This window comes from Megascapheus bottae, chromosome 6 (genome assembly GCF_031878675.1).
Source record: "Megascapheus bottae isolate mThoBot1 chromosome 6, mThoBot2.hap1, whole genome shotgun sequence".
In the NCBI taxonomy this organism is placed as follows: domain Eukaryota; kingdom Metazoa; phylum Chordata; class Mammalia; order Rodentia; family Geomyidae; genus Megascapheus; species Megascapheus bottae.
Window position 1 is genome coordinate 6,628,788 of NC_143514.1, and position 26,940 is coordinate 6,655,727.

Here is a 26,940-nt window from a genome sequence, read left to right on the forward strand (position 1 = left end):
TAGTCAGATAGATAAGGTATAAATTGCTAGAAGGATATAAATAGGGTACCTGTTATTACTTCAACTAAAGGTTCTGGAGAAAGTTACATGAAAGGGGTAGCTTCTTAATTTAATCCCAAAGGAAAAACAGTTCAAGAGAGGAGTATCCCTGGCAAAGTAAACAGGGAAGCATAGAGAACCAGACATATAGCTAGGAAATCAGAAATAGTTGGTTATGGGATTAGGGTAGATTAGGTGACAGAACCTAGAAACATAAGCAGTAGCCACATTAGGAAAAGTCTTACAGGAAGTGTGGCCTTACATTTTTTCCAGTGCAGGAAACTTATGAGAGAAAAAATTGTTAATAATATATTTAACCCATCTGTAGGTTATGTATACTTCATACAATTCAAAGGCTATATTAATTCTTGTTTTACTGCATTTGTCTAGGGAATACTGACAGGAAAAAAAAAAACGAAACCAACTAAACATGTTCAGTACAGATATACCCATCTCAAACCTACTCAGGAGTAGCCAAGTAGAAGATAGGTTTACTGCAAAGAAAGAGGCAAGGCACACAAAGCTGTCTTGATTCCTAAGTTCTCCACCTTTCTAGCCTGCTACTGTGTTCAGAGACCTGGAAGAACCTTAAATCATTGTTCATGAGTTTTGATAACTCAGACTGTGAATACAGGTCAAGTGCTTGGGTTGCACGCTTGAGGCCAGTGTTCAGTCCCTAACATCAAGTAAACAAAAACAAAAATAAGACCAATGATAACAAAAAAACAACTTTAAAAGTTTTTGTTTTTGGCTTAATCTCATTCTCCAGCTCCATCCCTGTCTAGAAGTTAGGGAGTAGATTGTCTTGAGACTTTCCTATATTGAAAGTTATTTATGGGCCTCACCATAATTCACTTCACTGGCATATATGTATATAGATGTGGTCAAAGGGCTTATTTGAGAATGACAAAGGACATTCTTTTGACTGCAGGTGTGAAATTCCAAGGATTTTAGGTGCCTACGCAGTGAACCTGGGGCCAAGAACAAATGTACATATTTTATTAGGCCATATATAAACGTAGCCTGTTTATATAAATGAAAAGTGTCATACTTTACATAGTACAATCTAACCAATTAACTTAGTTTAAAAAATTTCCTAAAACATTTCCTTTGTACCAAGGGAATATTTTCATTTCTACCAATAGATTATGTACTTTAAATTTTCTATAGGAATAGAAAATATTTCTAGAGGAAATAGGATCTCTGCCTTCATACATCTAATTCTGGTTGGAATGTTATATTTTTCTGTAAAAATTTTTATACGTGATATATTTATTCAGCCAATAAATATTTAGTATCTGCTGTATTTAAGGCACTGTTGTAGGTCTGGGGAATGCATCAGTGACTCAAATGGATTCCCAGCCCTATTGGATCTTGCATTCTGGTTAGAAAAGATAGACTAGGATGGAAAATAAACAATAAACACAGTGAAGAAGAGGAGCATGTTTTAAAATATCAATATGATAGAGAAAGGATTAGGAAGGGTAGTGATGGAAGAATAATTTTAGATAGGGATGTCAGGCTCAGCTTTATTGAAAAAATGATAGTTAAACATAATGTTATATAGATCAATGTGTATATGTAACATACAAAGTCTCAGCTTAATTTTAATTATGTTCTAAAATTTATGTGCCAGTGATTGCATATAGAAATTCCTTTCTTGAATATTTATTTGTTAAACATGACATTTGAAATATGAAGTAAAAATCAGTGTTAAAAAATCGTTTAATAAATTCAAAGAAGTGGGGAGTAGTTAGCCATTTGGATGTCATGGAGAAGTGTTTAAGCCAGAAGAAATGTCAGTGCAAAGATCCTACAATGAAAAATACCTGTCATGTTGGTAGAACAAGAAAGATATATATATATATATATATATATATATATATATATATATATATATATGAGCAAAGTAGTAGACATTGAGGTCAGAGAGGCGGTGAGTCAGAGGTTCTGGGGCCTTGTAAGACAATGCTGAAGATAACTGATTTTCACTCTAGAAGAAATGAATCAAACCATAGAATACTTTCAAATGAGATGGACCAGGATCTGAATTACATATAAAAAATATCTGGATATTGTTTTGAAAACAAATTGTATCAAGAGTGGGAGACCTCTTATGAGGTTATTGTAGGAATCAAGGTGAGAATTGATTATAGCTTGGACTAGGATTTAACAGTAGAGGTGTTGAGTAGTGATTGACTTTTTATATCTCTTTAATGTTGGCATTGTAGTTTATATTCTAGGCTTAGAAGTTTGGGTAGTAGGAAGCCTTATTAAGTGTGCTAATCAAAGTTTCTGAACTAGACAAAGCAATTTCCAGTGTTTTGCTGGTTAATTGGAAATAAGAGTCTCACACACGTACTTGCCTGGGCTGGCTCTGAAATGTGATCTCAAATCTCAATCTCCTACTTAGCTAGGATTACAGGTATGAGTCACTGGATCTAGCCAGAGCAGTGTCTTTTTAAGATGAGAGGTTTCTAAAGATGTTTATTTTTCTATAATAAATATATATAGTACTAATACCACAATAAATGCTCTAATGATTGCCACTGATTTCAGTTGAAGTGCTATCAGGTATGCAAATTGAATAATGAAAACTATTCAAAGTTGTAAGCCAGGTGCTGGTGGCTCACTCCTGTAATCCTAGCTACTCAGGAGGCTGAGATCTGAGGACTGTAGTTTGAAGCCAGCCTGGGCACAAAAGTCTGTGAGATTCTAATCTCCAGAAAACTGGAAGTGGCACTGTGGCTCAAGTGGTAGAGCATTAATCTTAAACTGAAGAGCTTAGGAATAGCACCCAGGCCCAGAGTTCAAGCCCCACAACCAACCAAGGCGGGGGGAGAATAAAAATTCTATTGGCCTATATATCATTCTATCATGTTGATATTCATGAAGAAGGGTATATTAATAAGATTGCTGTCATTATAATGAAATACCTAAGATAAGTTACAAAGAAGAAGGAGGGTCCAATCCATGATTACGCAGACCAAATATTTTGGCCCTCTAGTGGGTATGCTCTGCTCAGAACCAGGATGGAGATGAGAAAGAGAAAAGTGGTGGGAACATATAGTCTCCAAGGACACACCCCTATCCTTTAAGGACCTCCCACTTGGCCTCCTAAGGGTCTGTAGCACCTATTACTCTAGGGTCTAAGCCTTCAACATATGCACAATCAACATCCAAACTCTAGCAAAGGGAAAGGGAGAAATTAGAAAAGAATATGAAAATTAGAAATTTCCTGACTTTCTAATTCAGATGTTCATGAAGTCAATTCATTTTGGTATATAATTTTGTTTAACTGTGTATAGTTACAGGTATATCAATATTTAAACACAGATACATATTTCAAAGCATAAACTGTAGATGACTTAAATCTTTTGTTTTATTTTGAACTTAACACCTCAATATTTCAACTAATTGAGCTAACTATGTGAAAACTTCTTGCTAATAATAGAACAAAATTTTGGGGCATTTATAATATAAAACTTTTTGAGTCTTATTTTTCTCTTTTGAAGATAATTATGACTTGGAACCAGCATCTGAATTAGGAGAAGATTTATTGAAGCTTTATGTGAAACATTACTGTCCAGATATTGATATTTATGTTGATGGGAAACGTTTTAAAGCCCACAGGTAAATAGACATCTGATTGATTTTGTTGGTTGTGTCATTGGAGTATAGAAGAGTCTCTGTCCTTTTCTAAGACTGTCTTTCAAGCTCTGGTTCTTGAAATCAGTCTGCCATGTTGATTTGGGAAGAGGCTAGGCAGCAGACTGCTTGTGGGCTCATGCATTACATATGTGGACACCCATGTGCATGCTTTAGGCAGAGAAGATTTACTTGCACAGGGCATAAACCTAAGATTTCATTACAAGTAAGTGTTCTATTGACTAAATAATGAGTTTGAAAGCCATTGTCTCAGAAAATGTAAATACAGTCCTCAGTTTTACAGGCATTATAGAATTGAGAATGATTATTTTCCCATGAATGACATGTATTTTTTCTAAATTTATTTTGGCTCAAATTCTAGGATTTTAAAAAGAGGGTATTCTTGAATAGCATTGATTAGGAGGTTTAATGTTTCAGTGTACTTTTAAAAAATCATTGTTTTGCTTTAGAATTGGGTTGTTTAAATATTCCAGGCTTTTGGATTTCAAATTAAAACCTGCTGCTTGTTTTGATCAGGCTCTTTTGAGTGTAATAGATAAAATCTGCTTTAAGCAGATAAAAGGTATGTTTCTTAATTATTTTTATTGCCAGTCCAGGGGCTTAAACTCGGAGCCTGAACACTGTCCTTGGGCTTTCTCAAAGCTAGATCTCTACCACTTGAGCCACAGCACCACTTCCAGTTTTTTTCTATGTATGTGGTACCAAGGAATTGAACTTGAGTCTTTGTGCATGCTAGGCAAGCATACTACCACTAAACCAAACTCCTGGCCCCTCTTTTTTAATTTTTATGGATTTTTAACTTTTATTTTTATTAACATACATAGGAATATATAAAGGAGGGTTCATTGTAATAATTCCACACATGTGTATCCCTATCAACTTCACTCCCTCTGTCTTTCTCTTGATTTCACTCCTCCCTTCTTAAAAGTTTCAGCAAGTTTCCTTGTTTTTATTCCAACAGGCAATTGGACTGTGTTTATCCTCATTTACTCCCTTCCCCTCCTGCTGGTACCTATTCCTGGAGGGAATTTTGTGTGCATATACATACATACATATATATATATACATATATATATATATGCCTTGAACTCAAGGCCACTGTCTCTGAGCTTTTATGCTCAAAGCTAGTGCTCTGTTTGAACTACACACTTGTGGCTCCACTTGAACCACACTTCCACATCTGACCTTTGGTGATTAATTGGAGATAAAAATCTCATAGACTTTCCTGCCCAGTCTGGCTTTAAACAGAGATCCTCAGATCTCAGCCTCCTGAGTAGCTAGGATTACACAGGTGAACTGCTGGTGCCCAGGTGGGAGGAAACTTTTTTTTTGTGGGTCATGGGGCTTGAACTCGGCCTGGGTGCTGTTCCTTAGCTCTTCAGCTCAAGGCTACTGCTCCACACTTGAGCCAAGCCTCACTTCACGTTTTTTAGGGGTTAATTGGAGATAAGAGTCTCAAGTTCTTTTGTGCCCGGGCTGGCTTGGAACCTTGATCCTCAAATCTCAGCCTCCTGAGTAGCTAGGATTACAGGTTTGAGCCACCACGCCCAGCGAAGGGAGGAAACTTTTTTAATAATATGCTTTAAATAACAAATACATGTTGTCTATTGGAACTCAAAGGAACAAAGTACAGCTGGGACTTACAACAAGACTAAAATCAGAACAAAAACTCTGGGGAACAGAGAGTTTTTCCTTATGTATTTTTAAGATATGAATGCTGATAAGAATTTATTATGGTGTTCCTGAAGAGGATGAACCAGACTTTTCAGTGGCAAGAAGCAGTTTTCTAAGCTCAAAGGTCCATGGCCCTTAATAAATTAGCACAATTTATAAATTACAAGAATTTACCAAGCTTAGAAATCATACTAGTTTTTCCAATTAACTAACAGTAGTATGTTGTTGAATTCTAAGATTGCTAGTTTGAACCAAACTATTCACTATTCAGAATTTGAAGTTTCTACTCTGGGAATATGTATTTTAGGAATGTCTCTTCATAGAAATGTATTCCATTTGTGTGTGTGTGTAAGTATGAGTACATGCTTATGTTCACATTTCTTGTTCGTTTTGTTTACCTAGCAGTAAGAAAAGAAATCCATGTTAACTGGGAAGGTAATTTCCTGAGGATATGTTTTAAGATTTGATTTAAATTTTCCTGCTTTGTGCCCTTATATGAGTTACAATGTCAAATTCTAAGTTAAAAGGTCACCTTTATAGTTCAGTCTCGAGCGTTTCTACTTAGTACATAAAAATTTTTGCCATTTGATGGAATACTAGTTCAGTGGTTCAGAAAACATGTCTCTAAAACCCTAAATCAGAGAAATTTTAAATTATTTTTATGCTAAATGATCATTATCATTATTTCTTTTGGTAGTGTGGCTAAAAATTCATTAGTAATATGGTGTTTTAAGTTTATAAAATTACATACACTTATATATTAAAAATCACTGCAAACATAGGAACCCCCCCCTTTTTTTTTCATAAACTGTGGGGCCTGGGTGCTATCCCTGAGCTCTTTTTCTCAAAGCAAGCACTCTACCACTTTGAGCCACAGCTCCACTTTTGGTTTTCTGGTTATTAATTGGAGATGAGTCTCATGGCCTAGTGGTAGAAAGCTTGCCTAGCATACACGAAGACCTGGATTGGATTCCTCGGTATCACATACATAGACAAGGTTGGAAGTGGTGTGGCACAAGTGGCAGAGATCTAGCCTTAAGAAAGCCCAAAGTCAGCTGGGCATGGTGGCTCACACCTGTAACCCTAGCTACTCAGGAGGCTGAATCTGAGGATCGAGGTTCAAAGCCAGCCCCGCACTAAAGACTGTGAGACTCTTATCTCAAATTAACCACTAGAAAACCAGAAGTGGCCCTGTGGATCAAGGGGTAGGGCAGTGATCAGGTCCAGAGTCCGAGCCCCAAAACCGACAAAAAAAAAAAAAAAAAAGCCCAAGGACAGTGCTCAGGCCCTGAGTACAAGACCCATGATTGGCAAAAAAAAAAAAAAAAAAAAAAAAGAAAGTCTCATGGACTTTGATGCTGGGGCTGGCTTTAAGCTGCGATCCTCAGATCGCAGCCTCTTAAGTACAGGTGTGAATCATTAGCAGCTGCAATGACCACAATTTATGGTCTGAATTATAGTCAATTTAGGTTTATTTTAGAATAGTTTTCTAGTTTAATAGGTCAAATTGGTATGATAATATAATAATTTCCTCTGATACTGGGTTAATCTTTCTCTTATGTTTAAATAACTTCCTCAGATATACCTCCATATTGATGACCCAGTTATTCCCAGTTTGCCTGTCCAGTTGCATTGTAACTCTTTTTCTTGATCCTAAGCGTGCGAGCACACACACACACACACACACACACACTAGACCACATTTACCATTCGCATTTACTTCCTCTATGTAGGTCTTTTATTACTTTTTCACTTACTTCCCTATCTTTGCCCTAGTTTATCCCCAGCACTTCTTCTCAAAGAAAAAGTGAAAAAGAGCTCTTTGGAGAGTTCTATGATTAAAAAAAAAAAAAAGGTCACCAGACTTCCTTTATTCCGTTTGTTAATAGTAGGACCATGTTTCTGAATTTAGTATTCTGAGATACTATAACTTTATTCTTTATTGTAGACTTCTGTACATTACCTTTAACCCTAGTTTCCTCTTAATTACCAAATGACTACCATTTGGATATTATACATGTCTGTGCTCCTATTTCTTCCTGTCACCTTCAGTATACTTTTAGGCAGCCAACTATCCAATCCATTCACTCTGTTCATATATATATATATGTCTGGGGGGGTGGGTGTCATGGGACTTGGACTCTGGGCCTGAGCATAGTTCTGAGCTCTTCAGCTTAAGGCTACTGCCCTACTCCTTGTCCTGGGTGTTGTCCCTGAGGTCATCAGCTCAAGGCTACCATACTACTCTTGAGCCACAGCCCCACTTCGAGTTTTCTAGTGATTAGTTAGAGATAATAGTCTCGTGGTTTTTAGTGCCCAAGCTGGCTTTGAACCATGATCCTCAGATCTCAGCTTCCTGAGTAGCTAGGTTTACAGGCGTGAGCCCCTGCACCCAGATCTCCTTTCTTTTTTTAATTGTATTTTATCATCAGGGTGATGTATAGAGGGGTTACAGTTATATTTGTCAGGTAGTGAGTACATTACTTTTTGAAGACTGATACCCCTTTTCTTTCCCACTTTCCCTCCCTCCACCCCAATTCACTCCATTCTTAACTTCTTATTTCATATTGTGACTTACTATTTTAATGTTTAATGAAACAAATTGAATCTGTTACATTTTTAAGATTTTTATAATTCTATAATTAAGACTGCTGTAATTAAACAGGGTACGGTGGCTCACACCTGTAATCCTAGCTACTCAGAAGCCTGAGATGTGAGGATCGAGGTTCAAAGCCAGCCCCAGCACTAAAAAACCTGAGACTCTTATCATCAATTAATAGATAATGGGAAGTGGGGCTGTGGCTCAATGGTAGGGCAGTAGCCTTTTGCTGAAGAGCTCAGGGACAGCACCCAGGCCTAGAGTTCAAGCCCCATGACCCACGGAAAAAGAAAAAAGATTGATGTAATTCTGTAATTGAGATTCTTTTATATGTATGTGTGTATGTATAATTTTTGCAAAAAAGATGAGGCTCCAATAAATAAACCCATAGGTAGGAAGGTAGGTAGGTAGGTAGGTAGGTAGGTAGGTAGGTAGGTAGAAAAAAAGATAGGCAGACAGACAGATGGATGAATGGACAGACAGACAGACAATATTGAGGTTTGAACTCAGGGCAACATGCTTGCTACACAACAACTCTACCACTTGATCCACTCTGCAAACTTGAATTAATATTATTTTTAAACATTCGTTATATACTGAAAGAATTGGCAATAAATGCACTTGTGTTTGTGTGTATATCCACAAGTACGTGTTGGCCACTGGTGGCGTCAAACTCAGGGCCTCATGCATGCTCAGCAAGTGCTGTACCACCGAGCTATATCTTCAGCGCTGCATTTATTTTTCCCATAGAAATTGTTCTAAAAATCCTGACAGTCCTGAATTTGTAAATTAATCAAGCAGCTATATCATTCAGTCCTAATTATGTTTACTTACTTTAACTTGGCAAAAGTTAGTCCTGTGAAAGCTCTATGTATGTCACAAAGCTCTCAAGAAACGCTTACTTCCTTTTATAATGTTCTCTAAAATATTTGCCCCCAAATGAACAGCTTCCAAAGGTTCGCATTCACTTCTCTCTGATCTTTATTCAGTTATGTGGAACTAAACCAAGATTTATTTGCTCCCCCACCTCCACTCCTTGGAGCAAGAGTACAGCCCCAGTTTAAAAACTCCTAGAGGATCTTGTCTGAGTAATTCAGGCCATTATTCTGCCCGGAATAGTGAATCTAGTTCAGCTAACACTTGGAAGTATTGAGTGTTGATGCACTAAAGCAATAGCAAGGGGAAATTAGGGCATCTTGATAGAGCCAGGAGCAGCATTGTCAGTTGAAATTAAATTTAATCAAAAGAAGAAAATAGTTTCTGGCATGCTGGAAAATCAAAAAGATTTAGCAAACATTTCTAATGCACCATGCCATCTACAGCATTCTTCTTTTTAAACCTGAGGCACATATCTTAATTAAATAGGAATATTTTCTAAGTTTCTATTTTAAGGTCAGAGTAATCACTTCAGCCTCAGATGCTTTTACTCTTTCTCAGTTGAAGATGGCTAACATGTCATGTTAGGTCAGGTCTGTTGAGAAGCACTAATGGCCTAGACTTGCAAGAACTTTATTAGAGTGAATATATGTAGGAGAACATGAAGAAGAAGCCAGAGAAAACTAGGAACTGTTAGACACAATACTGAATTGAAGCTGGGTGAAGGAGATTAGAAAGAAGTTTTATTAAATATCACCCATCAGAGAAAACCTTTGTCTTCCAGGGTTAGATGTGCCTGCTAGGCTCAGACAGTGGCAAGAAATGGCTTGCTTAAGGACAGTGGCCTTGGGACTGGTGTAGTTTAGATCTGAGTGCTAGCTGGAGTCACAGATCATTTATGCAATCAATGATCTTCAGAATATATTCTTCTGATTGCCACATATATAAATCATGACATTCCATATATTTATATCTTTACCACAAGACATAGTATACAGACAGGCTATCTAGGTGGAAGGATAAAGTTTTAATAAAAGATAGTCTTCAGTAAAATTGTTTCATGATCCCTATGTCCCCTGCATTATGTTTTTTTATTGTTATTATAAAGTTAGTTTACAGAGGGGTTATATTACATAAGTCAGGTGATGAGTGCATTTCTTTTTGAACAATGTCACCTCCTTTCCTTGTTTTCTCCCAGTTTTTCCTCCTCCTCCTACAAGTTATATAGTTCATTTTCAACATAATGTCTAGTGAGTATCATCACTGCTGCATTTATTCATCTTTGTCCCACCATTTCTGTCCTCCCCTTGCCCCTTCCCCAAACAGGTAAACTTATACACAAGACAAAAGGTATAGAAATAAAAAACAGCAACAAAGGAGAGGGGGCAGAAAAAAGCAAACTAAAAATAACAAGCAAACAACAACAAAAACAAACAAAAAAAACCTTTGGGCTGACACCTGTAATCCTAGCTACTCTGGAGGCTGAGATCTGAGGATCAAGGTTCAAAGTCAGGCCTGGCACAGAAGGACCTGAGACTCTTATCTCCAACTTACTTCTAGAAAAAGGAAAGTGAGGCTTGTCTCAAGGGTAGGATGGTAGCCTTGAGCTGAAGAGCTCAGAGACAATGCCCAGGTTGAGTTCAAGACCCCGTGACCCACAAAAAAAAAAAAAAAAAAAAAAAAAAAAAAAAAAACCGAAACTGTCATTAATCTCCAATTAATCACTTGAAAATGGGAAGTGGGGCTTGGCTCAAGGGTAGAGTGGTAGCCTTGAGCTGAAGAGCTCAAGGACAGCTCCCAGGCCAGAGTTCAAGCCCCATAACCCACAAACAAAAACAAAAAGCACTTCTTGTTTCCATTTCTTGGAGTTCATTTTGATAAACATTATTATTATTATTTTGTTGGTCGTGGGGCTTGAACTCTGGGTCTGGGAGACGTCCCTGAGCTCTATCAGCTCAAGGCTACCACTCTACCCCTTGAGCCACAGGACCACTTCCTGTTTTCTAGTGGTTAATTGGCAATAAGAGTATCATGGGACTTTAGTGCTCAGGCTGAGTTTGAACCATGATCCTCAGATCTCAGCCTCCTGAATAAGTAGGATTACAGGCTCCTGGTTGATAAACAATATTTTATATGATCATATGCCCATAGCTGTTGAGCCTTTGTGTTCCTCTCCTAAGAATATCCTCCTTTGGTCTCACTGTGTGAATGTTTAGAGTCCTGTATAATTTATCATGTCCAAGTGTAACTTTTTTGTCTTTTACCATCAGACTGTTTATTTATAGAGTTATAGGCACATTCTGTACTTCTATCAGAAAGAATGATATTGTACCATTTGTAAGAAAATGGAAATACTTGAAAAAAATTGTATTGGGCTAAGTGAGCCAGACCCAAAGAAACATAGGTTGCACGGTTTCCCTCATCTATTGTAACTAGAACCTGCATTATGTTTGATGCTGAGATTAATAAAGTTAGGAATAAAGTATGGAAGATGAGATGGATTATATGTATTAAAACTCAGTAAAATTAATGTATTAGAAAAGACTGTCATGGCAAAGTTTCTGTTAACATGGTAATTTCTATAGAATGGATTTGAAGTAAACAAGCACATAGGGCTTGAATTTGGCCTGGGCCCTGTCCCTGAGCTCTTCACTTCAAGGCTACCACACTAACCCTGGTCCAGGCCACTGTCCCTGAGCACTTCAGCTCAAGGCTACTTCCTTACCCTTGAGCCAAGCCCCACTTTCCATTTTCTAGAGGTTAATTGGAGATAAGAGGCACAGGTCCTTTTGTGCCCTGGCTGTCTTCGAACCTTGATCCTCAGGTCTGTCTCCTGAGTAGCTAGGATTACAGGCATGAGCCACTGTGCCGGCCCATAAATATATTTTATCATTATCTTATTTCTCATTTGGGTTACCATGTTTTAGGAAGCTATCATAGAATGCTAAATATTTTCTAGTCTATTTAGATTGGCTTAATCATATTCCAAAGACACTATATTTAACTCTTTTATAGAAAAACAAAAATTATATAGCAAACAGTACATTAAATAATCACTTTGTTCATGCTCTATTAATTTCCTGCAGCTTACTTTAGGTTTAGTTCATGCTTTTTGAATTTCTTAAAATGGATTCTTGTATCATTGATGTGGAAATTTTTTACTTTTCTAATATATGCATTTAAAAGTAAATTGTTTCCCTTTAAGCACTGCTTTAGTTGCTTCTCACAAATTTTGAGGTACTGTATTTCTTTTACTCAGTATTTTCAAATTTTCCTATTAATTTCTTCACTGCCAATAGATTGTCTCAAAGAATGTTTAACTTCTGATTACTTGGGAATTTCTAAGGTATGTTCTCAATATTGATTTCTAGTTTAATTCTTGTTTAATCAGATAACACATTTTGTTCTTTAGTTGACTTTGATTTGGTGAAGCTTATTTGATGGCACAAAATATGGTCTGGTCTGAAAACACATTTTATGTTCTTTAGTTGACTTTAATTTGGTGAAGCTTGTTTGATGGCACAAAATATGGTCTGGTCTGTCCTTACGAATGTCCCAGTATATTTGACAAGAGTGTATATTCTGCTCTACTGAGTTAGAGTGTTCTAGAAATGTCAAGACAGTTATTGTTCACATCTTCACTAAACTTTTCTACCTGTTCTGTTAATTTCTGAGGAGAGTATTGAAGTCTCCATCTATAACTGAATTTGTTTGTACCTTTAGCTTCATGGGTTTTTTTTGTTTTGTTTTGCTAGTCCTGGGGCTTGAACCTGGGCTGAGCACTGTCCTTGAGCTTTTTCAAGGCTAGAGCTATACCATTTGAGCCACAGCACCACTTCCAGCTTTTTCTGTGTATGTGGTACCACCCAGATCTTGCTAGGCAAGCATTCTACCACTAGGCAAAACTGCTGGCCCCACATCATCAGTTTTTGATTGATATATATTTTGCAGTTCTTATTTACTAAATATACATTTTGGAGCCTTATTTTCTCATGAGGAACTGATCCCCTTTTAAAATATGGTTCTTCTCTTTTTAACCCTTGTTGTAATGTTTACTTTGTTGTTAACTGTTCCTATTTTCTTGTGATTAGTGTTTCTATGATCCATCTTTTTACATATTTTTACCTTTTTGTGTGTGTGCCAGTCCTGGGCTTGAATTCAGGGCCTATGCACTCTGCCTTTTGTGTTTGAGGCTAGCACTCTTCCACTTGAGCCACAGCTCCACCTCTAGCTTTTTGGGGTTAATTCAAGATAAAAGTTTCATTGGGTTTTCCTAAAATAAACATCCCTAAATATGATATAATTCATATTTACATTTATATATAAGCAAATATACATATTTATACTTACATAGAGACACATATATGACCTGCTTGATATATAGATATATATTTAGGTTTTTCATATACATATGTATATAGGGATGTATGTAGATATTTATTCATATGCATAGGTATATATAACTAAACATTGCTGAAAGTATCTTCCCCTTCTGCCTATCCTCCATTCTTCCATTCCATCCTAATGCCTAACAGAAGTCAGTAGATATTTGTTAGGCTAAAACAATAAATTAATATTTTATTTGTGAAGACAGCATTTCAAAAGGAGATAACTCTTCAGTCATTTTCTGAAACCTAAAATTGACTTTCTTCAGCATAATTAGAAGTCCTAGAACTTAGAACCTTTGTACTTATGGGTTTTTTTATAAAATTTTAATTGACAAAATAGTAATTTTACGTTCTTTTTTATGGATAATTTATTTCTCCATTTGTAAGTTATTGGTTATTTATCTTAGTCAAGGAAAATTTTGTTACCATTGAAACTAAAGAAATTTCAGCTGGGCACCTATACCTCAAGCCTGTTAGAATCCTAGCTTCTCAGGAGGCTAAGAACCTAGGATCACAATTCAAAGCCAGCAAAGGCAAGATAGTCTATATGAGTCTTATCTCCAGTTAACAAGCAAAAAGCCAGAAGTGGAGCTGTGGCTCAAGTGCTAGAACCTTGAATAAAAGAGCTCAGAGACAGTGCGGAGGTTGAGTTTGAGCCCTATGAGCAGTACAAAAATTAAAATGAAAAATGAAAAAAATTTCAAGGGAGAAAAGTGATAATATGGGCACTAATGTTTCATTTTGTTTATTTACTTTTATTTATTAATGTTTTGAGACAGGGTCTTGTTATATAGCCCAAACTGGTCTCAAACTCATGAACCTCATTCTCCAACCTTCTGTGAAATATGAAGCCCATCTTTTGAGTTAATATTTTTTCTTGTCCTGGGGCTTGAACTCAGGGCTTGGGCACTGTCCTTGAGCTTTCTCCAGGCTAGTGTTCTACACTTGAGGCAAAGCACCGTTTCTGGCTTTTGCTGTGTATGTGGAACTGGGGAATTGAACTGAGGGCTTTGTGCATGCTAGGCAAGCACTTTACCAACAGGCTATACTCCCAGCCCTTGAGTTAATGTTTTAAACAAATAAATACTTAAGATTATTACAACAAAACTTACAAGACAAATAGGTGGTTATGTCTTAAGGGATTATAAAAATCTATATAAAAATTACAGTTTACACAATACCTCATGATTTACCCGTGTTCCTCCCCTCTGCCTCTAGGGCCATTTTAAGTGCCAGATCTAGTTACTTTGCTGCAATGCTGAGTGGCTGTTGGGCTGAAAGTTCTCAAGAATATATTACTCTTCAAGGGTAAGTATAATTTTTGCAAGGCAGCTTGACTGCAAGTTATTACAAATAATACTTCATACAAAGTACTTTTTATGAATCTGATTTCCCCATACAGTGAAATATTTCTTATTTAGTAGAACTCAACAGAGTATATTTTCTGAACATGAGATAGTAGGAGCACTGAGTAACAGAGATAGGCTCAAGCACTAAGAAAATATCAAAACCAAGTGGCTTACACAACAAAAATCAACTCCCTTGGAATTCTAGGGACTGAAAGTCTAAAATGAAGGTGTCAGTAAAGTTGGTGGCTGCTAAGAGTTCTTCCTCTGGGTTGTAGACAGCTACCTTCTTGCTGTGTGGCTTTTCCTGTGTGTGTACTCTGAGACAGAACTCTCAGGATAACTTATAATAGCATTTATACTATATAATCTAGGCTTCACCTTTATGATCAAATTTCAACTTAATTACTCTGTTGAGTACCCCATCTCCAAATATACTAGGTGGTTAGGGTTTTACCAATGATTTAAAGAAGGATACATTTAGTCCATAAAAGATAGTTTCTAATTATGAATATTTAAATGTAAGGCTAAAAGGTTTATTCTGTAAGTAAAAGGAGTGCATAGATGGATCTATTGATAAAATTTTAACATGACTTTTGAAACAACGTAACGATGTATGTATGCATCATACTGTCTTTTTGATGAATTTAAAATATCCACTAAATTTAGGAAAGGTAGTGATAGTGATTGGGTTTGTTAAATGTAACGATCCTAAGGATTTTCTTTTTTTATATATAGTTTTATAAACTTATCCACGAGCTGAGTTTTATATATTTTAGATATTTTAAAATATTTATTGTGGTTTGAACTATGGTCTTGTACTTTCCATGAAAATACTCAACCATTTAACCCATGCTCCAATCTTTTTTGCTTTAATCGTATTTCAGATGCAGTCTTACTTTTTGTTATTATTGTTCTGGCTTGGCTTGGACTATCATTTTCCTAATCCTCTCATATAGCTTAGATTGTAGCTGTTCACTATACCAGCTTGATATTTAAAATTAAAAAAAAAAATACCAGGGTCCAGGAGTTTGGCCTAGTGGTAGGGTGCTTGCCTAGCATGCACAAAGACCCGGGTTCAATTCCTCAGTACCACATACATAGAAAAAAAGCCAGAAGTGGTACTTAGGCTCAAGTGGTAGAGCTCTAACCTTGAGAAAGCCCAAAGACAGTGCCCAGGCTCTGAGTTCAGTCCCCAGGACTGGAAAAAAAAATGACGTGTTTGTGCTCTGTTAATAAAAGGTTAAAAAAAAAAAAGTACATGATTATGGGATTCTATTCCTCAGCAGAAGAAAGTCTTTTATAGAGAGCACATACCTGATGCTTATATTGGAAAAACTCTTAAAAATTTCTTATAGATTAATGACAATTTAAACTACCTGATAACTATTATATGTATTTTTGTTTCTTTTCCCCAATAGATCCTGATAATTTTTGTTCCTTTTCCCCTGTAGATCCTGCCCTCAGCAATAATAATGCATGATATCCTTTATAGCTTCTTTTCTTTAGTTCACTGTGTCCTTCAGTTTTTAGGCTGAGATAGAAAAGATAAATTCACATATTACAAATGACTGTTAACAAGATCAGAGAAGTTTCAGGTCTCAAGTAAATGAGTCTTCCACTGAATTTCTAAATCACATGCTCCTCGATTCTTAATTCAGAGTTCAATCTATTGCAGTAGATTGAAGAAATTATGTTTTCCTTTTGCATGCTTTCTTGAGCTAGCTCAGAATCTTCTTCTCTGCTGTCTGAATCAGAGATTCTCAAATTTTATCTCATTGAACCTGATGTTCCTGTAGATACATCAGTGAACAATGGAATAAGATTGGGATGTGAAGATAAGACATTTGGAACTGAGTTTAGTAATAGGAATAAGGATAAGGGAGTCATTTTCTTTTTCCTTCACTATTCCTTAGTTACTTGTATGAAAGATGAAACATTTCACACACTCAGGCTTTTCAATCCAGAGGAGCTATAAAAAAAGACATAGGAGGCCAGGAGTTTGGCTTAGTGGTAGAGTGCTTGTCTAGCATGCACAAAGACCCAGGTTTGATTACTTGGAACCACATATATAGAAAAAAGCTGGAAATGATGCTGTGGTTCAAGTGATAGAGTTCTAGTCTCAAGAAAACCCAAGGACAATGCTCAGGCCCTGAGTTCAAGCCCCAGAACTGATATATATATATATACACATATATATATGGAGAGAGAGACAGACAGACAGACAGACAGAGACAGGAGGACCAGCCACTCTTCTTACCTCTAATTATCTATCTTTAATTCATGATGAAGATGATAGATAAATATTTCCTCCCGTAATATGATGACAACCAATATGACTTGACAGACCAATTTTAGTAGCTAGTTGAAGGGAAAACCAAGTAAAAGTTCCTTGTTAGCTTCAAAGTATTACCCATCAAATAACCTACATGATATTACTGTGCCACACCTGCTTATTACAGTATATTCCCCTCTCGTGATAAATAAGGTGCTAGTCCTTACTGGGTTATCATCTTACCTAAGGCTGTTGTATTACCAGTAGACCTTCATTCTTAACAGTCAAATACACTTATAATGCTATTGCCCCAGAAATGAAAACATATTTCTTTTTAGTTTAGCTCCTTTATCTTGCCTGATAAAGAAAGGTTTTCTTTTCTTTTCTTTCTTTTCTTTTCTTTTTTTTCTTTTTCTTTTTCTTTTTCTTTTTTTTGTTTGTGTGGCTTAAAACTCTGGGCCTGGACATTGCCGCTGAGCTCTTCAGCTCAAGGCTACCGCCCTCCTGCCCCTTGAATCACAGTGCCACTTCTGGTTTTCTAGTGGTTAATTGAAGATAAGAGTCTCATGGACTTTAGTGCCTGGCTCCTCAGATCTCAGCCTCAGCCTCAGCCTCCTGAGTAGCTAGGATTATAGGCGTGAACCACCACATCCAGCCTAAAGAAAGGTTTTATTTTCTTTTGTTTTTCTTTTTTCTTTTTTTGCCAGCCCTGGGGCTTGAACTCAGGGCAAGCACTCTTACCACTAGGCCAAACTCCCAGCCCCTAGAGAGAGATTTTTTAATACTAAAATGAAAGGTGAAAGTATCTCCTGGAGGATACATTGTGCGTGCGTGTGTGTGTGTGTGTGTGTGTGTGTGTGTGTGTGTGTGTGTGTGTGTGTGTGTATGTTGGGCGTTGGGCATTGGGCCTTGGGGTCAGCTATAGGGTTTGAACGCAGGGCCTGTGCACTGTCCCTGAACTCTCTAGCTCAAAGCTAGCACTCCACTTTGAGCTATAGTGCCACTTCTGGTTTTTGAGTGATTAATTGGAGATAAGAGTCTTGTAGGGACTTTTCTGCCCAGGCTAGATTCAAATTATGATCCTCATATCTTAGTCTCCTGAGTAGTTAGGTTTACAAGCATGGGCCACCAGCATCAGTCTGGATACATAATTTTATTTGCATCCTTTATCTTTGTTATCATCATACAATATTATGATACATTTTTTCTTTCCCTATTGTACCATATATCAAATTGAGTATCTCAGATTGTCACTGCAAATTTTAGTAGTGGGCTGCAAAGTTGTTAGAATGTTAATAGAGATTGAGAAATTGTACTTAAAAAAAAATCTTTTAGCTGTGTGCGGTGGCTCATGCTTGTAATGCTAGCTACTCAGGAGGTTGAGATCTAAGGATCATGGTTCAATGCCAGCCCGGGCATTAAAGACCTAGAGACTCTTATCTCCAATTAATTTCTAGAAAATGGGGATTAGCTTGAGGGTAGGGAGGTAGCCTTGAGCTGAAGAGCTCAGGGACAGCACCCAGGTCCAGAGTTCAAGCCCCATTACCACCACCACCACCCCCCCCACACACAAAAAAAAAACCCTTTTTTTTATAACAGTAAGGTAATCTATAGAATAAATTCTATTTTCCCAGTAACATTTATAAACTTGGATCGATGTTCTTATGAGCACTGTAGTGTGATAGAGAGATGGTAAACTTTGGGTTCCTTATAGGAAGTTCTACATGTTGCAGTAGCTTTTTATATGACCTTAGGGACATTCCTTAAGTTTCTTGAGCTTTCTGAGGATGTTGAAAGTATTGAAAGAGATAGAGTAATGGAAGAATCTGGCCTCATGCTTGGTATATAATATGTATTTCTCATTGACATTTGTCTTTCTCTTCTTCCCCTAAATTAGATCATTCTTATTTTCTGAGAAAAACAAAACAAAAACACAGCTTATGTGAGGTCCATTTCTCAGTACCAGAAAATCAGTGACTGCTTTGCATGGTCAGCAGCTTCTTTGGGAACTGTGCAGCTAGCTGTTACATGTCTGCAGGATGGTTTTGTACAAATAGATTAAAATGAAATCTTGTTTGTACTTACAAAAAGAACTACAGTATTTTCAGTGTTACTCAGAGTTCTAATGCACATTGTATTTTTCAAGAGATATAGCCTTCAGAAAATTGATGTGGGAACAGTAAAGTTATATAATCCTAATTCTACCCATGACTTAAAATAGAAGAATGGAAGGTTATAGTAGGAAAGAAATTCTCCTATTCTTCTAAGAGGAAGAGAATGTTTCCCATATGGTATAATGGAAATTGAACCAACAATTATGTGAAGGAGCCTTTTATCTTGTCTGAATAAAATCCTTCCATGTGTTCTCATCACAGAATTTTGGTTTGCCAAATTTTTTTTTTTACCATTTACCTACGAGGCTCTATGACTTCCTTTTGTATTGTTCTCCTGCTTATTTGTTTGGTCTTTCCTCCAGTAAGTTCATTTCTCCCTTAAACTAAGGGCCTTGGGCTGCCTAGGCAGGTCCTCTACCACTTGAGCCATGCCCCTAATCCATTTTGCTTTACATTAATTTTGAAGTCTGTGCTCCTGCATAGCTAAGATGTTAGACAAATTTCACCACACTTGGCTTCCTTATTTGAGATATGGTATTCTTAAAATCATCTTATTCATGTTGGCCTTCAACTTCAGTCCTTTCAGTATCTGTCTGTAGAAGGTAAGATTGCAGCATGAGCCACCGACTGCATCTAGCTTTAGTTCTTTTTTTATAGTGCTGGAGTATTCTCTTTCGTAGTGTTTCCTCATGTTACTTTTCCCTATCAAAATCATCTTTATGTATTTGTTTTACCTATTATACATGTTCTCCCGTTAGAATGAAAGCTTCTTTTATCTCTTGAGGTCAAGAACAGAGCCTATTATTAGATGAATTGTGAATGGCTAACTGACTGAAGCCCCTATCAAATACATAAGGTGTTTGGAAGGCACACAACAAAGCACAGAGGTTTCACACAGCAAGTGTGTGTTTAGTCACTGAGCTTGAATCTCTGTCCTTTCATCAGTTGTTGTTTTCTAGGTGAGCATATGCCATGTTTGTGGGCTACTACAAGCTACATTTTAGTTGAAATAGTACTTTAAATCCTTCTGTTGACACTGTGGGATCCTAGAGTAATTTGTTGCTTTTCTAGATCAGTTGATATATCTTTATAGACATTTAGTAAAAATACAAATTACCTACAATCTAATATGCAGTTTACTAACACATCTGCCAAGGCAGCAGGAAAACAGTTTTATGCAGTTTTCTTAGTTATCATTTATTGATGTATAGGCACAGGTATCTAGATTGTGCCACTTATTTAATAAAATGACTTGTTTAGTCATTATTTTTTTGCTTAAATATGCCAAGTCTTAAACTATACTTTTATTATAAGCAACCAGTGTCCATTGATACTGATAGGAATGGCTCTTGAGAAATCAGTCTGAGGAAAAGTATATTGAATAGTGTATATATTCTACTAACTATGCTCGTGTTTTAGATTAGCAGACTACAGATATGACTTAATTATTTTTAGATTAAATGTCATATCCATAGTATATAAGTGAACATTTTAAAGGTGTGTATTAAAATTGCAGAGTTCTGAATTCACAGAAAACAATACTTAGCCATAGAAAGGCCAATGAAAATTGTTAAATAATTTTAATATTTTAACTATTCCTCTGAAGATTTGGAAAGATGATTTGGATTCTTTTGTAAATATCCTAATATATCATTTGCCAAATAGTTATTGAACACACTATTTTAAATAAGATGCAATCTTACCCTTTTAGACATCTTTTCTTTTTGCCTTTTTTCTTTAATTCCTTGCAGATGGTAAGTGCTGTGTTTAATAACCCGTGAGCTTATCAGCCCTGTCTTCAAAGAGATTCTACTGCAGACCTCCAGTAGTATGGCAAAGGGATGGGGGGAATTTTGGAGCATCATTTAATGAATGGCAATCACCTGGTACTAGAGATCCAGGAGTGAAACAGTGGTACTCGCTTTGTAGGACACAGTCAAGAAAGACAAAGACATAAACAAAGATACTGAAGTCAACTGGAAAAATAAAATAATAAAATATGTGTAAACTGCTGCTTAGGAGCCCAGGCTTTGGAGTGGTTCTGTGTAGATTTAATTTGTAGTGCAACACTAACCATTTAACCTTGGGTAGAGACAAAAATCTTAGGTAATTTCAGTTTCTGAATCTATAAACAAAGACTTAAAGTAGCATTTAGTATTGAGTGTTGATGATTGAATGAACAGGTAACATTAAAACTGCATAATTAGTTCAGTGACTGGCTTATAAGTCTTAATAAATTTTAGTTACTCTTTTTGTTATTTTGTCTTGGGAGTACTAGAGAAATAGTCAGGTATAAAGAGCCGCATGTCTTATGTATAAAAGGTGGAATTAGTGGAGAGGGAAAGGTTCTAAGGCCGGAAGGACTGGATATGTAAGGGATTATAAGTAGTTCAAATTTTAAAAAAATGAGTATGTTCATTTACCTTGGACTATTTACTAGAGAGAAAGGAGTAGAGGCAAATGATACAGGGCTGTGTAAGAAGCTGAAGAATTTGGACTTTTTTATTGTAATTAATAAAAGGGTTACATGATATTCTCCAGATAGAAGGTGCATTACTTAACAATCATTGCTATCCCTTCTCATGTTTTTGTCCCCATTTCCCTCCCCCACCCCCTCCCCTCATCTTGTTTTCCCCCCTTTCCTATCCTATTTGAAATAAACAAATAAACATATATGCAATATATCAGATGATAAGGTAAGATACAGTAACAATATGAGATAACCAAGGGACAACAAAAGAGATGAGAAATAACACTACATTAAGAACAACAGTCACACCTTATATGGCTCTTGTTTTTGTATCTTAGAGGTCCTTTCATTTAACCTCATCCCATATGGTCTTATGTATCTAGGTTTTGCCCTATTGTAAACCTCTGCTAGGAGAGTCCAAAGTTTATACTAATTATGACAAATGAGGGAAACCATTGAGCCTATGTTCCTTTGAGTCTAGCTTACTTCACTTAAATTTTTTCCGAGTGTTTCCATTTCCTTACAAGTGGGGCGATGTCGTTCTTTCTGATGGCTGCATAGAATTCCATTGTGTATAAATAGAATTTGGACTTCTTTGAAGTCCAACTCTTCTTCTTTGAAGAAGAGTTGAGTTTTATAAGTGAATGCCCATAACTTTCACATACTAGCAAAGTTACTCTCAACATTGTGGGAGGTAGAAAGCAAGTAGATTTTAAGCAGGAAACTTATATGAGAGGATACTGACATAGCTCAGAAAATAAGAAGCTGAAACAGGCCTTAGCTCTCTAAGTTTAAGTACTCCTTGAAGGTTTAAATGATAGGATATAATAAGAAAAAGGATTCGATGAACCTTAGATTCTCAATTACATCTAGATGTATAACATCGGAGAGTTTTCAGGGAAATTCCAATAAATAGCATATTTCTTGTTTAGATGGAAACACAGTAACCAGCAGATGAAGTGGAAAACAATTTCTTTCATTAGTTATAAAAACTATTAAAACAAACCTGGGAATCTAGTTTAGTGGTAGAGTGCTTGCCTAGCATTCATGAAGCTCTGGGTTTGATTCCGTAGTACACATAAACAGAAAAGGCCAGAACGGTACTGTGTCTCAAGTGGAGAGCACTAGCCTTGAACACAGAGAGGCCCAGAGACAGTGCCTAATCCCTGAGTTGAAGCCCCAGGACTGGCAAAAATAATTTAAAAGAGTAGAATGTTCCATAATACAAGAGCCAGCATTGTTTGGTTTACTGTATAACTCTAAGTCAATCCATCTGGTACCTCTTCCCATTGCTTCAACATAGGTGCCCTAAGGCAATTCTGTCAACAAGACAGACATTTTAAATTTCATAGACAATTCAAAAAAACAACAACAGGGGCTGGGAGTTTGGCCTAGTGGTAGAGTGCTTGCCTAGCATGCACAAAGTCCCAGGTTTGATTCCTCGGTACCACATACATAGAAAAAAGCCAGAAGTGGTGCTGTGGCTCAAAGGGTAGAGCCTTGAGAAAAACCCAAGGATAATGCTCAGGTCCTGAGTCTAAGCCCAGAACTGGCAAAAACAAAAACAAAAAAAAATAAAACAAAAAAGCAAAAACAGAGTTTGGGTTGGGAGGAGGATGCCTTTGTTGTTGCGAAAACACAATACCACACACTAGGTAAGTTATTTAAAGAGAGCCAGAAAGACAGACATGGTAGGTAGGTGTAAGCATTGTGATGCACACCTGCAACCCCAGCACTTGGGAGATTGAAGCAGGTGCATCATGACTTTGAAGCCAACTGGACTACATAGTGATTATCAGGCAATTCTGAGTCCAATCTCATATGGTTACTGTATCTGACTTTGTTACCTAGTATATTGTATATATGTTTATTTATTTGAAATAGGGATGGGAAGGGGAAAACAAGATGATTGGGAGGGGATGGGGGAAGGGAAAGGGGGCCAAAAACATGAGAAGGGGTATCAAGGTTCAAGAGGTAATGTAACTACCTGATGAATGTAACTGCAACCCCTCTTTACATTACCCCAACAATAAAATATAATAAAAATGTTTTTTATAAAGGGAAAGATGAAAGGAAGCTTATAATTTGCCTTATGGTTTTGGTTGATGCCTCACCATCTGGTAGTAGCACAAGGCATCATATGGCAAAAAAGAAAAAAACCTAGTCAAACTGGCTTTTATAACAGATCATCTTCTGAGATAATCTATAAATGCATTCATTGATTCATAATGACTGAGTCTTAATCACCAGATCATATTTTTAGTGTCTTATAATGGAGATTAAATTTCAACACAAATTTTGGAACAAACTATGTTTAAACTATCCTAGGGTCCATTGATGCAGAATTTGAGATACATTAATTAGTAAGTCATGAAGATTATCACTCCCTACCATTTAAGTCAGTCTTAGTACTTTTTTTTTTTGCTGTAATGAAGACATTGACCAAAGTAGGGTCAGATATTACATACAAATTACATTATATATAACCACTTAATACATATATATATATAACAGGTTAAAAACATTGTGCATAGCAGATGTCTTTCTAATGAGTAGAATTGTCTATCTTTAAGCAAACCAGAGGCTATTTATTAAAGGTGCTAAGGAAAGGATTGTTCTGTAAGAACTGTTTTAGGTATAACTCATGTCCTTGTATGTGCTAAGTATGAGCTCTGCTATTGTGTTACAGTGCCAGCAAAAGAGAGAATTAGTTAATGATCCTGATGTTGGATAGTAAAGTCATTTCTAACTCTAAAGTATGTCGAAGAAGATGCTCAAAAAATAAGCAATGAATTTGATAATATAACCTATTTTATACTCTATAAAAATCCATAGCTACAGTTCATCTTAAATTAATGATATACCTGAGTGTTATTTGAAAAGTGAAGACTAGAACTCTATCTTGTCTAAAAGTGTACAGAAAAATAAGATAATGTATTAGTTAAACTAATTCTTTCTGGATTTGAGTCTTATTTTATTTTACAGCATAAACCATGTAGAAATGAATGTTATGATGCATTTTATATATGGAGGAACTTTGGATTTTCCAGACAAAGCAAATGTTGGGTAAGTATTACTTTTTAATAAATTGAAGAATTTTTAAATTTTAATACTTTATAGCTTCTGCTTTGTTGAAGTACATTGCAAAATGTCAATGAAGGATAAGCTTCACTTTTATTATCTAGTTTGTTCTATTTTAGAGTATATTTGGGGAATAACTAAAAACAATATTTATTTAGAAGAAAAGATAACTCAATAATATTCAAAAGCTTTTATGTAGAGAGATTATGTTAGAAGAACCTTATTTTTCACTTGAAAAATAAGTAAGTTCTTATAAAATAAAGTTGATCAGCCAGTAAATCTTTGAATAATTTTTCTTTTTTGTTGTTGTTGTACAGGAATTTTAATTCACTTACTCTTGTATTCTACCATTTGAGTCATGCCTCTGGCCACACTATTTTTTTTTAATTTATAAGATTTTAGCCAGGTGCAGATGGCTCACATCTGTAATCCTAGTGACTTCAGGAGGTTGAAATCTGAGGATCACGGTTCAAAGCCAGTGTAGGCACAAAAGTCCATGAGACTCTTATGGTGCTGTGGCTTAAGTGATAGAGTGCCAGCCTTGAGCTGGAGAGCTTAGGGACATGGCCCAAGCCCAGAGTTGAAGCTCCACAACCAACAAATAACCAACAAATCTTACATATTTTATAGTAAAATACTATTTGAAAGGTCCTAAAATACTGTTGAAGAATAAAGTCCCACTATCTACCACACTGTTCTAATTTTTCAAATTTTTCTCCTTTTCTTGCTGTTTTAACATCAAACAAGTATAAGGTGCCTTTCCATTAAAAAATTTACTGGATTTCCTTTAATTTGAACAGAATAAGTAAATATATTAAATACATATTTATGTATGTTACATAAGTTTTATCCTTTAGCAATTTACATGAAATTTTTCCTGCTCTGAAGGCTCCTAGGCTTCCTGTGTACCTAAAGTATGTGTAGATATTCTGTATTGCTTACTAAATGAAAGGGAATACTCTAGTCATAGATGCTGTCTCTAATCTTAGAATGGTTAATAGGCATTTTCAATATAATAAGCATCAATAAATCCTTTTCCAGATTTTATTATATAAATTAGTTATATTTTTATTGTTGGGATATTGTATAGAGGGGTTACAGTTACATTTGTCAAGTAGTAAGTGCAAAAATTAATTATAATTTTATAAGATATATAGCTATCAAAGCAGTTTCATTTGCACTGTATGTCACCGAACATATGAGAACATCTTGAACAAAGTTCAATATTTTTTTGTTATTTATCGCTAAGGAAATCATGTGTCAGTACTTCGAACTCTTGCCCTGTGTCCTTTGTATAATCCATAAGGAATATATATTAGGTAAAACAAAAGGTAGACTTAAAAGAATTCAGATTCTCTTTTCTAAATATTTTATCAGAAATTACTGTATATTGTGCTTTGATATTAAATTTGAGAATTAACAGCACATCTATTTTTATTTTAGACAGATACTCAATGTGGCTGATATGTATGGACTAGAAGGATTAAAAGAAGTAGCAATCTATATTTTAAGAAGAGATTACTGTAATTTCTTTCAGAAGGTAATTATTCTCAGAAATCTTTACCCAGCACATTAAAGTACCCATTATTAACTACTAGATTTTTAACTTTGATAATAATAGTGCTTTAAATATTAAAAAATATTAAATCTGTCTTTAGTAATGGAAGCTCCAGTAGAGAAATAATGTGTAATATGCTTTCAAAAAATCAGAAACCACTTTCAATAATTTTAGATAAAATAAATTTATGTGGAAGGGTTTTTTAAAAGGAGGTAAGAATGTCCCATATAACTCAGAGTGTATTTCTGGAACATAGGGTTTGGTAGGAGGAGAAAGAAAGGCAAGAATTACAGTCACTTTTATTAATCTGAGAGCTATACAGGTACTTCATTAGTTGCATTCATCCCTTCTATACCTCTGCAGTATTTACTTGGGATGAAACCTAGTCCTTCCCAGGTAAAATTTGAGTGCCATTTTTAAATTTTAGTTCATGTGATGTCAGTTGGCTCTCCAAATAAAGATTTTAAACTATGAATTTCCAACCCATTTTGCACATTATACTTAGGTTTGTCATTGTTATAATGTACTTCAATTGTAGGTTATTTGTCTTGTTATTTGTATTTCTGCAATTTTATAAGAATTGTTTGCATTGTATTTCTTCTTGGGAACTTGATAATAAGCATTGTATAACTTCAAATTGGTTATTTTAATGATACTTAAATTAGATAGAATTTTTGTGAGTATTGCATAGAATTTTTCCTATCTCCCTATACGTTATATCTAAGGAAACAATCCATATGTTATAAAAAGAACCATGAGCAGTTGGATCCATTACTATCACAGTGAATTCCTGGGCAAGGTTTACTGAGTGTTAATGAACTCCTTAACTACCTTTAATGTACAGTTTACTC

At 35.8% G+C, this 26,940-nt stretch overlaps 1 protein-coding gene across 1 annotated transcript in view; it reads left to right on the plus strand.

Annotated features, from left to right (window-relative positions):
• Btbd8 (BTB domain containing 8) overlaps positions 1-26,940 on the plus strand; it is an 82,422-nt gene that overhangs the window by 16,552 nt on the left and 38,930 nt on the right. Inside the window, exons 4-7 of the mRNA XM_090334194.1 lie at positions 3,555-3,672; positions 14,464-14,553; positions 24,436-24,516; positions 25,975-26,071. Of these exons, the coding sequence (XP_090190320.1) occupies positions 3,555-3,672; positions 14,464-14,553; positions 24,436-24,516; positions 25,975-26,071 (386 nt within the window). The remainder of the gene's footprint in view (positions 1-3,554; positions 3,673-14,463; positions 14,554-24,435; positions 24,517-25,974; positions 26,072-26,940) is intronic.